The sequence below is a fragment of the Zonotrichia leucophrys genome, chromosome 3, assembly GCF_028769735.1.
Source record: "Zonotrichia leucophrys gambelii isolate GWCS_2022_RI chromosome 3, RI_Zleu_2.0, whole genome shotgun sequence".
NCBI lineage: Eukaryota > Metazoa > Chordata > Aves > Passeriformes > Passerellidae > Zonotrichia > Zonotrichia leucophrys.
Genome location: NC_088172.1, coordinates 14,493,412 through 14,508,461, shown reverse-complemented (window position 1 = coordinate 14,508,461; position 15,050 = coordinate 14,493,412). Strand labels below are relative to the sequence as shown.

The 15,050-nt window shown below is 42.5% G+C and overlaps 1 protein-coding gene across 1 annotated transcript; it reads right to left on the bottom strand.

Moving 5' to 3' along the window:
* Positions 1 to 8,854: 8,854 nt before the first annotated feature.
* Positions 8,855 to 14,209, bottom strand: LOC135446331 (nuclear receptor subfamily 0 group B member 2-like). Its single transcript, XM_064710101.1, has 2 exons — positions 13,639 to 14,209; positions 8,855 to 9,257 (listed from the first exon to the last, which is right to left on the bottom strand). The coding sequence occupies exons 1-2, from the start codon at positions 14,207 to 14,209 to the stop codon at positions 9,004 to 9,006; spliced, it is 825 nt and encodes a 274-aa protein (XP_064566171.1). The 3' UTR covers positions 8,855 to 9,003.
* Between the last annotated feature and the right edge of the window lie 841 nt (positions 14,210 to 15,050).

The following is a 15,050-nucleotide window of genomic DNA, read 5'->3' as shown; positions in this document are numbered from 1 at the left end:
ACATTCAAGAGACGGAAATCCATTATTCACAGAAAAATGTGTGGTAGCAGCTCAGAGAACTCTTAACAGTGTGTCTCTTTTGTGTCAGGCAATTGCCTCTGGAAGCAAGGAGTCCTTTTTTGGAGTCCTTTTTTCCTCCTGTTCAGCCCCAGCATTGCCTGAGAACACTGAAAGTAACTACACAAGCTATAACCTCACTATTTGTGAAGTCCACATGTCTTCTTGAGTTAGAATTCAATATTTTTAATCTCAGTCTCTGAGTTTTAGTAGTTGTATTGTATCCACACAGTTCAGACATAGGCAATCTTGTGGGAAACTCTCTATCTCAAACAGGAATCTTCAATAGTTAAAAATGCCAAACCCAATAATAATAATGGTACCACAAGATGACCTAAGCAACAGGATTGCAGAAAATCAGATTCCTTCCAAATATAAATACTTGATGCCTGTGCACATCACAGTCCCATGGCCACCACAGCTGTCAGCATAAAAGGTGGGTCATCTTCAACATCAATTTCTTTCCCTCACAAATAATAGTTACAGATTTCAGAAAGCTGCCAAGCAGGATTGAATCTAATTCAGCAAGCTATCAGCATGTTGAAGCATGCTATCGATGCTGACAGCAGTATTGGTTCTCCCAGTGGATCAGTCTAGCAGTCAATCTATCAAACACCCGGCCCTGTTTCTACCTTCTAACTGTGTAGATCACAAACCTCCCAGGAAAGATGCAGCATAGCCCTGGAGGGCATGGGAGAGGAGCTGCAGTGTGTTAGGAGATTGAGCTTGGACCCTGTGTGAAATCAAACAAGCAATATTTTTTCTGGTGCATTGTGAGTTGTTCAAGAATCAAAAATTTTTGTCTTTGAGAGACTAATGTCCCTCTAGTCACTAAGTCACTAAGCAAGTGTGTTTCTCAGAGGGAGTTGTGTTCAGTGGGGCTGCTCAAGCTCTCCAAAGGACAGGCTGCTGGGAACAGGTGGGTGCTAGGCAGTGCAATATGCGATGCAAGCTGTGTGCACATTGCAATTTGCCCCTGGAGTCTGCAGCACACTGCGAGCTCTGGGGTGGATTGGGCATGAACTGATCTGTGTATGCACATCCTGATGCTGCTGCTGGGCTTTCACTAGCCCAGAGCTTAACAGGACATGGGTTAATCCTGGGCTTTGGTCTGGGGCAGTGGTGGTTTGCTTATCTTTGTGGGAAAGGGAGGAACAATCATAACCATCAAGCTGATCTCTTACAGTGCTTTATGTTTTTAAAACCACAGATAAGTAGTATGAAGTATTTGCATCTCCACAAAGGAAAGGTCTTTCCAGTCTGCATAATTCAAATGTGAGTTACCATATGCCTGAAGCTAGGAAACATTATTTATATATATTTATATGTTATCAGCCTGTTTTCCTTATGTTGTTCTTTACAGTTTTATCAGAAATGTTAAGAGTTGCTTACTCAGCTGAGCCAAAATATTGAATATTTCTTTTTGTACCTTTGGTCCTCTCATTGTTGTACAATCAGATGTGAAAGCCTGCTCAAGAGGAGGATAAATATGTTCTGAGATATTGTCACATTTTGGGAATGTAAGGACCTAAACAAGCAGTCTCCCTGGACTCTACTTAGAATTTACAGTTGTTTGTAAGAGTGGGCACAACCACCTTTTTGATTTCTTCTTATCTGTGTCCAAGAGAAAAAAGTTCAGCCCCCTTTGCAGGACTTTGCATCTTCCATCCACTTTCTGAGGTGGATATAATAAAAAACAGAACTTGAAAAATCATCTGCCTCAAGCCCCTTACACTCGCTTCAAAAAAATCCCAAACTATTGGTGTTCTGTGTCATCTCTTTTTTATAGAAAGCACCAAACAGCTTGGTTTTGTTTTTCTTAAACTGCCCATTTAATAAACTGTAGATTTGTACTTTCCTGTGCTTTCTTTTGAAGATACCTCAGTAAACTAAAACATATTTCAAAATGTAAGACCATTGGTCATAACTAACTCAGATTAACGAATGAAAATAGTTTCCTTTGAAAGAGGGATCTCAGGCAGCACGGTAGAAGCAAGTTAGCTAGAGAAGTCAAAATATTCTGGAGGTCAGCAGAACAAAGTGTATTTCCTAGGCATATGATGGCTATGTGAACACTTAAGCTATCTAACAACATTCTCTGTATTCCTGATAGGCTTCCCACATCACCCAGAAAGGAGATTAGTGGAAAGAAAGAAGCACGCTTTCTTAGGACACTTTCCTTAGCATGGCATAAAGGTGATAGCAAGAAGTAGGATGGGATAGAAAACAGGAGTGGATTTGCTCAGGTCTGGAGATACTGGAATGATTTACATTGCAGTAGAAGAATGCCTAGGGTTGTTTTCCTTCAAATGTGCCAGGAGGTGGTACAAGACCTACTGGTGGTTTCATATGTATTGTCAAAGCTACTGCCTACGACTGCACACATTCAGCTTCTTGTGAAAGACTGTTACAGGCAAGACCAAAGGAAAAATTACTCTTGCAAGGAATTTTCTACCTACCCAAAACAAACAACAGCAAGGGTGGCTTGTGTAGCAATTTGTAGGAGGAGATCTGAGAATTTTCATCCTTTCTTTAAGGCTGGGATCTAGGAAACTTACCTGAAGGGTAAGAGAGGAAGAAGGATGCAGTTGCAAAATTAAAACAAAAAAGACTAACTGATAGAGAAGAAAAAATTGAGAAATTAAATTGCAATAATGGAAAGGGATATGAAAAATCAGGCAGATGATGGAATGGCAAAAGAGAAAATTAGGGAAGACAGTTGCAACAGAGGAGAGGGAGATATAGTTGAGATAGCTAAGAGGTGGAGTCTCAGACGGAGTAATGAAGCCTTATGTGATACTGACATAGAACAGGAAACAAAATTACCTCCACCTGAAGGAGAGCAGATGGAAACAAATCTGAGATTCACCTCTGTATCAAAGAGTTTCATCAGGGAGGTCAAGTTAGTATAATGTTAGCTTGCCAGTCAAAAACAAGAGAGCGAGATGTGGACCAGAAGTTGCAAACTATCAGAGTAGGGATGACAGATAGAGCTGCCAGAGGCAGATGGATAGGGGACATCACTGTTGTCTACAAACACCTTGGATATCCAGCACCTTGAGTGAGAAAAGCAATTTGAATTCATACTGGTAGTAGAAAGAAGGTAGTAGAAAGTAGAAGCATATAATAAAATGTTAGTAACCTATAATTGGAATTAGAAAGTTCTGGAATTAGAACATTCCTAACCATCGGATCAGGAGGCTCTGTCTCATTATGTACTGTCCTATTAGGAACAGGGTATGCAAACACATCCTAGATTATCTTCAGGTGGAGCTTGATAAGTTTGGGGATGCAATCATACACACACTTGATATCGATATGCATGATGAGTGAGACCAGATTGGATGCTGTAGGTGGACCTTCCTAGTCCCTGCCTTAATCTTATTTTCCTAATAATGATGCTGTTGACTCATATGTATTGACCAGGACAGGTGCAGACAGACACACATTTGCCTCACTCACTTTCCAAGCCAACTGGATGCCACCCACTTCTGGAATCTGAGTAGCTGGAGTGGCCCAGGGCTGTACCCAAGTTGTTAAATCTGTGCAAATACACGACTTCCAGATCTGAACCGGCTTGCTTTCGCCTAACTTGGAGTGTGGGCGAGGGAGTCCACACCTATCCATACACCCTCAGAAGGCTGTGCAGAGCTCACATGTTCAGTGGAGTGAGGAGTATGAAAACTTCATAGATTAGGGATGCCGGGACTGTACAGGATGATGTAGCAGGACTGAGGGGACTCAAGATCCCAAAGTGCCAGTCCAGGGTACCACAGCAGCATGGTCAGGAGCCACGTGTAACATCCTTGTGGTTGCTTTTATATGACAATGTGGTGTTTTGTGACAGACTAGTCTGATACACCACCAATGTGTACCATGTCACCAGGAATGACAACTTGCTCTTACATCTTTGGTGGCACTCCCAGTTGTGTTGAGTTCCTAGAGAATGCTGCACAGTGGAGATGGTGCTCTGTTCCTCCTGATTAAAATATCCCTTCCTTGTCTGTCATCATACTTTGTGTCTTGCTCCAAGGAGCTGCATTGCTCCTCAACAGACGTGCAACTCCCTGCTCATGCTGCAGTGGCCACAGCCATCTACTGCATCAAGTTATGTTCCGAGGCACCAACTGATATTTGAATATTTGGAAGCAAACACTTGTCTGTTGCAGGTGTATGGCAGATTACTTTCCATTTCTAATAAGATACTGGTAAGGAAAGAATTTTGGACCCTTCACTGTGTGGTCACCTGCACAAAAAAGACCTTTATTTTCCCCACTACATTTCCATTTTTCCCTCCTAGTAAAAATCTGTGGTTATGAGTGTGCGTGGGTTGCACTGTTTCCGCTGTGACTGGAATGGGACCATTCCCACGCTACTTGAAGTTTTGCATTCTTGGCTCGTGAGATTACTTGCAGAAAGCTGTGGCTATGTCTTCCTTTGATGAAGATGCTCTTATCTTAGGTGAGATGTGGAGCGCTTCATCTTGCAACATATCTGCTACCCCCCCAGGCAGAGAAAGAGAGAGAGAACACAGGAAGAATGACAACTTGTACTTTCAAAATCACAATCTCATAAGGACAACAGTTGATAACAAGCCCAAGCAAAACCAAACTACTGACTCACCCTCCTGTCTCCTAGCCTACTGGGAAAGATTGAGGATTTATGCACAAATAGTAACACTGGTTTCAATGAGACCCTTTTTTGTCATTACAGGAATTGATGCTTGTTTTTAGACTATGCATTTATTGTAGAAACTTGACTCCATTTTTTTCCCCTGAGCCAGGCTGCTTTTATCAGCAGTCCTGTGATAGAAAAGGAGCATATATTTCCTTGTGTGCCTCTATTAATGTGAAGTGAAGAACTGCACATTTCACATACCCATGCCCTGTCTGCAAATAAAATTATGTCTGAGATTATGACTTGCAAGTGCTTTCTAGCGAAAGTGAAATTTTACATTTTGAATTAAATGCCTTTGTTTCTACAAAAGAGGTAAGAAAGGCATTCCACAGGAAAAACAAAAAACCCAGCCAAAGAAAAAGAACTCCATAGAAGTATTAGTATAGATAGGACAGAGATTTGTAAATGTGATGTCCTATGTATGCCTTCTTAGTCATTAATGGGCAAGTGAATAAAATCACAGAATTATGTTTGTTTCCAAGCATTTATCAGTTTTTTTTATTAGAAATACATGTTTAGCTGAAAGCATAAGTCTACTGTGTAACAGTCAGGACTGCAAAACCAAGCATGCTTCTGACATTAATTAGAAGACATTAGAGTTAATACTGCAGGTGCAAAATGGATCCAAACCACTTCTGTATATGCCATAAAGGTAGGATTAATCTCATTTTTACTGTGTGAAAGTTAGGCAGTGAATCTCAAATGGTGAGGTGGGCTCCTTAGCTGTTCCGATAGGCGGAAGTAGAGCACTTCTTTACTTCTTTGGATTCATCCAAAATTAGGGCAGGTGTCAGAGAGAAGGGAGGCATATCTCCCTCAGAGGATGTCCCTCTCTGTGCTCTAGAGAGAGTGCAAGTGACTCTCTTGCAAGAGGGATCCCACCATTGGAAATGTCATTGTTACTTTTGCTACTAGATCACTGCCTTACTTGGTGCTTACTAAGTTTGATCTTCAATATCTTCTGTATTTATCCTTTTCCTGTAGTGTCCAGGCTTCTCCATTACTTTACTGTGTGCTGCTCAATTTAGCATAGAACACTGAATTTAATAATTTTCAGTGGGATTCCCTCATGTTCTCAAGTACAGTATTTGTTAGCTCTTTACAAACAGTGATTAAAATCTTCAAAAATGAGTCAAAAAATGAAGGCATTATTATTACCCCTTTTTTTTACAAAAGAGGAATGAAAACACCTAGATTAGAGTTGATGAAAGCCTCCTGCATTTCAGGTGTGCATAGACTGATTTTTCATGGCTTACAGCACTATACATCATTCTGGAAGCATAAGACACAGCCTGTTGTGACCTGGATTGCTTCTTGTGAGAGCCTTCTGACTTCTGCAGTCTGCCCCTTCCCAGGTCTTGTGTTTGCCACTGTGAAAAACTATAACCTTTTACTCCAGTTAACACTGTTAGTAGCAGCTTTTTTCTGGGACAATACCACTCTGGAATAATGCCACTTAATTTATGTGGCTCGCCCACACTCTGTAATGTGTCATTCAACCAATTTCACTGTAAGAGCTTTGTTTCTGGCACTGTAGATCCGTTTTAGTTCAGGTTCTGCAATGATGGTGCTGCAACAAAAGCAGCTGACCTTAGCCGACAGCAGGCTCCTCCATTGCCCAGTCATAACACATTCCCACAGCACACACAGGCTATCCTTTGCCCCAAGTAAGGCAGGGAGTCCTGAGGGGGAACCACACGAGTTTGCAATTAGGTCATGAAAAGAGTTTATGATCATATTCAGAAGGAGGCTGGAGTAAGATTTCACAAGCAATTTGAATTTACTTTTCATTCTTGATTTTGCAAATGTAGATTTCTTCTAACAATTTTAAAATATTGCCATATACTATTTTGAACAAGGCAGCAAGGGGATGTGTCCCTGAGTGAAAGCTCTGCCTGGGTCATCAGCTGCAGTAGGTGCTGTATCTGGCACGCTTCCAGCAGCTGAGCTCACACTCCAGGTGATGGCAATACTGCCGTCTCCTGGGCGCTAGAGGGGGATGGCTACACACGTCACATTGGTGGATTTCACAGCTGGAGAAACTGCTTCTGTTTTCAATCCCAGAAGCTAAATAAAGTGGTGACAAACCTTTCTTCATTGCTTCTCTCTCTTTGTCTCTCCCTCTTTCTCTCTCTTTTTCCTTTTTTTCCTGGAGCATGGATTTTTCTGCTGTCATCCTCTTGCCTTCTATTCATTTCAGTCTCTGCTTCTTCATTCCAATGCTAAGTCATTTCCATTGACTTCTAAAGTCTGTCTGGTGCTGTGCCTTTCCACTTTCCAGGGAGAGCTCCTGTTTTTGCTCCTGACCTCTGCTCACAATCCCTCACCTCTCCTGTTCCTGCCAGTTTCTTGTACCTGCACAAGCTCCAACTTCATGTGACACTTAAACACAGTAAATACAAGTTCTTACTCTGTCCTCAGCAAGACAAGTGGTATCAGCCCCTTTGAACAGGATACCAAGATAAGATCTGTTGATCTTCTGAAGAATCTTGTATTCAAGCACAGTGAAGTGAGATCCATGAGTATCAGATCTTGTGGGAGTTCCATTTAAAGCCTAGTATTTGCCTTCATGGTAGAAGGTAAAGTCACCTTGAAAATCCAAGATGTTGACCACAGTCTTCCCTGTGGAGCACTAGGCACTCTTTTCAGACAGGTTTACATAAAACTTTCTGCAGTTCTGAAAGGTTTAGTTAGCTTAGGGACATAGGAAAGTGAGTTGTGTTTACTGCAGAGATTGTTATTTCTGTGATCACTACTACTCGGGGGCTTAATTGGTTTGTCTTGGTTGGGGCTTGCTTCTTCCCCTTGATTAACGAAGTGGGAGAAAAATGTGTGTACTTTTGTCAAAACAGATAGGTACTAAACTCTTTTTATTATTTAAATTTCTTTTTTCCTTAGTTGTTTGACTTCTAGAAGTCCTTTCAACATCCATCTCTGTTGCCATGCATTTTTACATATATATATTATATATATATTTGCAAGTTCTCTTTCTTTTGACTTTAGCTTGACATTCTAAGGAATTCTAAGCTGTCATAATCTTTGTTGTGCTGTCTATCTACATGTCTGTCAGCCCCCATTTGGTGAGTAGGAGCCCTCTTGCCAAGCAAAACTAGGCTGGATCCGCTACTGAAAAAACTCAGAAATGAATTCCCTTAAGTTTCATGGAACCCATTGCGAAAGGAATGGGGCAGGAAATGGACACAAATAGCTTCCCCTATTGCAGCTGAAGTATAAGCTCAATGTTTTTTTCATCCTGACAGATGGGCAGTCAGCACACACATCGTTTTTGGCACCCACCCCAACACGTGCTGCCTCTTCTCCAACCAGACGGTTTGGGGACAGAGAGATTTTTGGGGCATGCCATAGTGCATTTGGAGGTGGAAACATGGAACTCCTTCAGTGAGAGAGGCAGGAACAGATTGTACACATCTGTAGGAAACCATATTTAGCATTTCTGCTGTCCAAGGAATGTCTGACATCTATTTGGAAGGAAGTGAGGGTAATTATAGAAGGGTGCAGGCAGGGCTAAAGGGAAAAGGTCTTAAATGTGTAGGAAACTGGGCTACATTAGTTCTGCCACTTATGGCATGACACAGTAACTTTCAGCCCATTCTGGAAACAGTCCTGAACAATGGCTTTTGTCCAGTCAACAAATTTTTGATTCCTGTTGTTTAGTTCCTCAGTTAGGGAAGGACTTCGTAAATAATGGGAGAAGGATTTAATGCCCGCAGTTTGCTGCAAGACTTAGAAAAGAACCTAAAAAAAAGCAGTTAGTAAGGGGAAGCTCCATCCAGAAATTACAGCCAAGGACTAGAGTTCTCAGTGAAACAGAAAAGGGACTGGGGTCAGGGACTGACAAGGAAAAGGAAGGATTTATACTGATTTTACCATTGACCAGCCTTTTATGTATCTATCTTCAACTGAATAAAATTTACCATTGCCCCTGTTCCTTAAAGCCAAAAGCATAAACAGCTGGAAAAAAGCTCACTAGAAATATTACAGTTGAACCTAGCACAACTGGAAAGTATGCTGGTGCTCCTAGACAATCTTTAAATACTTAGACTAAGGGGTTTTTAAAGCACACAGTATCATGAAATGCTTAATTTTCTCTGCTTTTAATTATAAAATGTTACAAAATTACTTCATCATTGAAGCATATATGGCTTACAAATATTCATCAATGATTTGCTTGAAATGTGTTTATTTAGCTCATAATATTCTCTCATCTCTTCAAAATGAAGTATTTTATTGCTCAGATGTCACTTGTTTTCAAAGCCAGTCTGGCTTGATATATAGGGTTTCTATGAGTAGTACATTTAGGGTGGCCTCTCCTAGGATGGGCCTGAAGAAGAGCTCTTCAATAGCATCTGCATCAATGTCTCGAAGAGACGTGAGTAGCTGAAGAATCGAAGCAAACCTGCTGAGGCTCCCATGGAGCATTGTTGAGATAAATTCCATCAGGGCTTTCTGAGCTTCCTGCTGCAGTGATTGTACATAAGGGAGACATTTCAGGGCATGACATTCTGTCAAAACAAAAAGTAAAATAACAAATTCTGAGTAAACATTTCTGTTCTGTGTCTTTTGTAATGATGGGTGTCTGGATTTCTGGCTTATAGGACTACTTTCTCCATAGAAAAAAAATAAACACTTCCTAAACATACTTTTTGGAAAAAGAAGGTATGTGTGGCTCAATAATTTGAATGAGCATTGTAATCACATTGGAATCTAGCCCATTACATTAAAATCCATCTTTGAAATGGTAACAGCAGGTAATTTTGACTCAGTACAGATGGAGAAGAAGTTTTGTAGTGTTGTCTACCCACCAAATGATGCTGAGACAGTAGTCTGGGCACATGGAAATATTCCAGCTCTAATCCACCCTACCTAGGTAACAGCAGGAGATGGAGATGATGGTTTGGAGCAGTGAGCAGGCTCACAGCCTGAAGATGTAGGTTTCCAGTACACCCAGCCCCATCTCCTTCCTAATGTTGCCTCTGCTTACTAGACTAAGCTGGGCACTGTGGTTCACCACACTATCTAGGTATTTTCATTTACAGTCTAAAAAGAGCAAGAGGAGTGCCTCAGCAAGAGGAGTGTCTGAAGGAGAGGCCTTTGCCCTATGGAGTCATGGTCATGAGCCTCAATCACATACCTCCCATAGCATGTGACCTGCTGGCTCACTGAGGGTGTTTGTGGGTGCCAGAACTCAGTGATAAGGACACCCTATCTTCATCCTTTGCCTCTGAAGAGAGTGCCTTGCCATGTAGCTCTCAGCAACCTGTTGCCTCCTGTCCTCATGTCCTCACTCTCTAAGGATATCTTTTCTCTCCTAGAACTGTTGCAGTCTGGACAGAGGGTAGAACACACTATTTGGCAACTTTTACAGTGACTGACCCCATACCTCCCTGGAATAGAATCTGAATAGTTCACACCAGGTGTGTTTCTCACAGTATCATTCATTTCAGTGTGGGCAGTTCAGCATTCTTGCCTAGTGCCCTGTACCAGGGCAAAACCAGCCTGGCTGGGTTTCCTTCAGTCCGTAACTGGCTGACTGTTGTCAGCCTTCAGCAAGTCCCTTCTTCTTAGACACCATTGCCAGAGGAGAAGAAGCCTCAGCCAAACCTGCAACCAGGCTAGCCAGAAATAAAATGTGTGCAAAAGCCATCATCTCCCCCAGGATTACCAGCAGCTGCAAGCTGTGAGGATGGTTCCAAATGTTAGATTTTTCATGGAAAGGAAATTGTCAGGATTTTGTGGATTCAGGATGAAGTTGCAATAGTTTATATCTCTTCAAATATGCTTAATTTCCTCATTTGGTCTTCTTTTCTATGTAACCAAATACTGGTTTTAATTTACACATTATGAGACACTTCTTGTTCTGAGATATGTTGCAATAATATTCAGTCAAACACATGTTTCCAGCTGAACTGTAAAACTCTTAAACCTCTTAAGAGTATCTTTTTTTTTTTTTTAACAGAAGCCCTGTCACAGCCTTGATGGAATTTTTGAATATATATGTGTACATAAATATGTATATATATGGCACTGATATAATAACAGCACTGCTTTTCACTGCTCCCATCTCTTCACTGTGCAGTCCCAATTGCTCTTCAGACAACTGTCAAAAACACAAAAATGTTTTCACCTCACTCTGTGCTGTTCCTGTGTGGCAGAACAGTCCTACCTGCTCCTTCCTTTGACTTATTGCCTGGTTCCAAGTAGAGAAAGCATTGCAGCTGGACCCTTCACCCACAGACACTGAGACAGCTCCAAAGCCACCCAGCCAAAGCTCCTCTGGGAAGAGTGGGGATGCCAGTATGTTCTGGAGAGTCTGGATTCTGTTGATGTAAGGCGCTGGTTTCCCCTCAGGGGCTGGTGCAGTTTCTTCTTTGCAGGTTCTTGCTGGCCCAGATGTGGTCAATCAGTAACCCAGCCAGAGCCTCCCACACAGAGGTGCTGCACAGATTCTGTTGTTATTTCCAGCTCTGGGTCCCTCATCATAAGAAGGACATGGGCCTGCTGGAATGACTCCAGAGGAGGGCCCTGAAGATGATCAGAGGGCTGGCGCACCTCTCCTATGAACATAGGCTGACAGAGTTGGGGTTGTTCAGCCTGGAGAAGAAAAGGCTTTGGAAAGACCTTAGAGCAGCCTTCCAGTGCCTAAAGGGGCTTTACAAGAAAGCTGGACAGGGACTTTTCAGGGGCCTGTAATGATGGGAGAAGGGGAAATGGCCTTGAACTGAAAGAAGGTAGGTAGGCTTAGGTCAGATGTGTAGGCAGAAATCCTTTACTGTCAGAGTGGTGAGGTGTTGAAACAGCTCGCCCAGAGATGTTGTGAATGCCGCAGCCCCAGGGGCTGGCCGGAAGGCCAGGCTGGATGGGGCTTTGAGGAACGTGGTCTAGTGGAAGGTGTCCTTTCCAATGGCAGGGGGGTTGGATTAGGTGATCTTTAAGGTCCCTTCCAACCCAAAGCATGCTATGATCCTTGCAGGAGGACCTATGCTCCATTGTGCTGCCTGACACCCTCTTGCCAAAGGGATTTTTCTAATCATAGTCAGCACAATGTCTGTGCCACAAGAGATCACTCAGGGTACAAGCAGAGCTTTGCATAGTTGTCATGCTTCTTATCCAAAAGATGGCTGCTGCAGCTGGATGTCCTGTGGAACTCCAGCTCATGACCAGCTCTGGACCACTCTGGTCCTGGCCCTTCCCCATTGCTTCAGTCAGTTTTGCTGGTCTCAATGGAAGTAAAACATTAAGGGTGGTGGTAATGAGGCACTCCATAATCCAAAAGAGAGCTAATTTACCATTGTCACTGCTGGTGGCTTCCTGAAAGTCTTTTATACTGAGGCCTGCAAAAATAGTAACATTTGGCCAAACATCAAGCCAAAACTTGAAAAGTTTGAAAATGTGTTGCAAATATGTAGAAAACATTTTCTGAGTTTGGTGGAAAGTGTTGGAAAACTATTAAAAGTAGTAGTTGTGAAACAAGAGCTGCACAGATTTGTTTGCAGCAAAGGGTGGTTTGGGCTGTGTTTAAGTCCTGAGTACCTGTTTCAGCCCAGATTTAGATGGTGACTCTGTTTCATACAGAGGCTTAACTGAATCTAAGCTTAACTGTTGTTCTCCAGGCTGCCTTCTGCAGCTGATGGAGAAATATTCCAGGGAATCAGGTCATCCCAGCTAAGAGCTGTGTCATTCCTGAAACTGTGGAATGTGTCTGCAGACGGCTTTGAGGGCTGCTGGCTCTCTCATACAGCACCCTGGGGAAGCAGCAGGCCTTTAGGAGGCTCAAATCCAGAACATAACCCTGCTACTGCTGTTTCTCCTTAAGTGAATATTGCATTTTACCCACAGAGACAATAAAAATGCCAGCTAGTTAAACTCTGTAAGCTGCTGCAGATGAGGCCTTTCTCCTCTTATCATCCCCCTGGATATAAACAGTGGTTTCTTTTAGCCTGATTTTATTGTGAAAAAAGCTTGCACTGAAACAAACTCTTCTGCTTTGCTGCTGCAGCACAGACACTCAAGGCAATACCAAGCATCTGGATGACATTACACCTCAAGAAACAGAATTTGAATCCCATTGGAAGCAACTATAAAGTCACACAGCCTTTGAGCAGCCTATAAACCATCCACCATGAGAAATATAATGGAATAACTGAGGCATTCAAGCATCCTTTTGGTGCATCCCCAAGTACAGCACACTGCTGACAGTGCAGCCAGCTGCAGTGATTGCTGTGGAAGGAGCTGGGCATCTGAGCCAGAGCAGGCTGGAGTCAATAAGTCTTTCCATTTACTTTGGTGGACTTGGAGCTCAGTTTTTAGTTACTCATGCACTCCATGGTGCTGACTGAGGCAACCTTCCTTCCTAAGGAGCCTGAACTTGGCATCAGAGGTGAGCAGATGCAATCAGAAGTCTTAGTTTGCTGTCCCAGGCTTTGAAAGTAGAGATACTAAATTATATAAATATACATAAAAGCTGTGTAAACTCAACACAGCATCCTTTTGCCTAACTGATGAAAATCAGATGGTTGTTTTCTTGTGTTCTTCTTACTGAAGAAGCCATTGTTAAAATATTTCTAAAGCTCACATCATGTGCCCAGGCTGCTGTATTACCTTTGAACTGGAAGTCATTGAAGTTACACAAATCTTTATGACTTACAATTTTTCAGTTAGAAGTTGTTTTGGCTTACAGGGGGTGACGTACTGCACATGTCCAAGGAACCAAATAAACCACATCAGGCAGAAAAACTGTTAAATCAGGGAATACAGGTTTTTGAGAACATTTAACTATCTATTCATATAAATGAGTAAAACAAAACATTTTCTCTACGTAAATAAAAAAATGTCAAATATCTTTCTAGGCACATAATATTTTGTGTAATTTCTGGGAGGACTTACCAGAATTAAAAAGAATAATTCCTTTAAGATAGGCATATTCTTTTGCACTTATGTCCAGGTCCCAGAATTTCCACAATAAATTCTTCATCTTCTGAACTTCTGTGAAAGATGCTCCTGCTGATGAGCTGCCCAGTTCATTCATAGCTGTTGAAGACTGATTGAGGAGGATTTTTTTCAATAAACTGGTGGCTGGAACCTCTCTCAGGTCAAAATCCACTCCTTCTTGTGCCATGCCCAGGACAAAAAGGGGGACCCAGTTCTGTTGTATGAGGACAAACTGATCCTCCCAAGGCATGTGATAAAAAGAAGGTAAGTTTCTAATAAAAGTTGAAGTCTTCAACAGCACTTCAGAAGCTCTTCTGCATGTGGCTTCTGGTGTTCTCAGGACAACTCTTCTGTCCAAACAAGGGCAGCATTTGCTTCTTGCAGAGCAGTGGGGGCTGCAATGCTGCTGGTGCCACTTGGTCTCACTTCCATGCTCTTTGTTAAGGATCTGGTACAGGATGCTTTTAGAATGGAGTGTCTCACACTGACATTTCCCACATTTCTCAGCAGGGATGTCGGTGGCCATGCAGTCAGAGTTCCCTGTGGCAGGAAGCAGCATGTCTGGAGCTGTGCGTCAGCAGCAGGGGAGGGCCCTTCTGCCACACAGGGAGGCATTGTGTGCTTATATAGACCTGGGCAGGTGTTGGAAGGTGATATGACCCTGATCCATAAGGTTACCTTGAACTTTACTTGCACCAGTGTGTTTGGAATGGGGCGTGGCTGCCGGCTGCTGGCATGGGCCAGTCCTGGGGACTGTCCTGGAGATGGAAATCCTGGGTTTCACAATTACCTCAGGTTTCTGTGAGATTTGAGAGAAACTTCAGAGAATGTCAGCTGTTGGGAGTTCATGACAGTGTTCTCTCTTGCAGTTCACAAATGATAATTTCAAACACAGAATGTGAAGGCTTAAGTCATAGAATTGATTAAGTTGGAAAAGACCTTTCAGATCATGAAGTCCAGCCATTAACCCAACACTGCCAAGTCCACCACTAATCCATTCCTCAAGTGCCACATTTACATGCTTTTAAGCGCCTCCAAGAATGGTGACTCTACCACTTCCCTGAGCAGCCTGGGCACCTGGGCATTGATGTAGAACAAGACAACACAAGACATCCAGTACAGCTTCCTCCTTCAGAATATTTCTCCCAGACAGGCTGTGTAATTAAATTTTCCTCATAGAAACTGATGAAACAAAAATGGAAATTCGTACTAGTGTACATGGGAACTTTTGTAGCAGCACAAGAGCTGAATGATTGAATTGTCAGGACTCTTCAGCCAACATCAGGGAACACTAGGTAGCAGGAATGAAAGCAACTCACCCTTAATAAGAAGACATTGGTACTTCAAGTTTTTGTTACTTCACACTC

Bases quoted from the DNA above. Each gene is read 5' to 3' on its own strand.
- LOC135446331 (XM_064710101.1), bottom strand. From the start codon at position 14,209: ATGGCCACCGACATCCCTGCTGAGAAATGTGGGAAATGTCAGTGTGAG. The intron at 9,258-13,638 runs GTAAGTCCTCCC...TTGTTTTGACAG, and splicing joins AATTATTCTTTTTAATTCTG to AATGTCATGCCCTGAAATGT.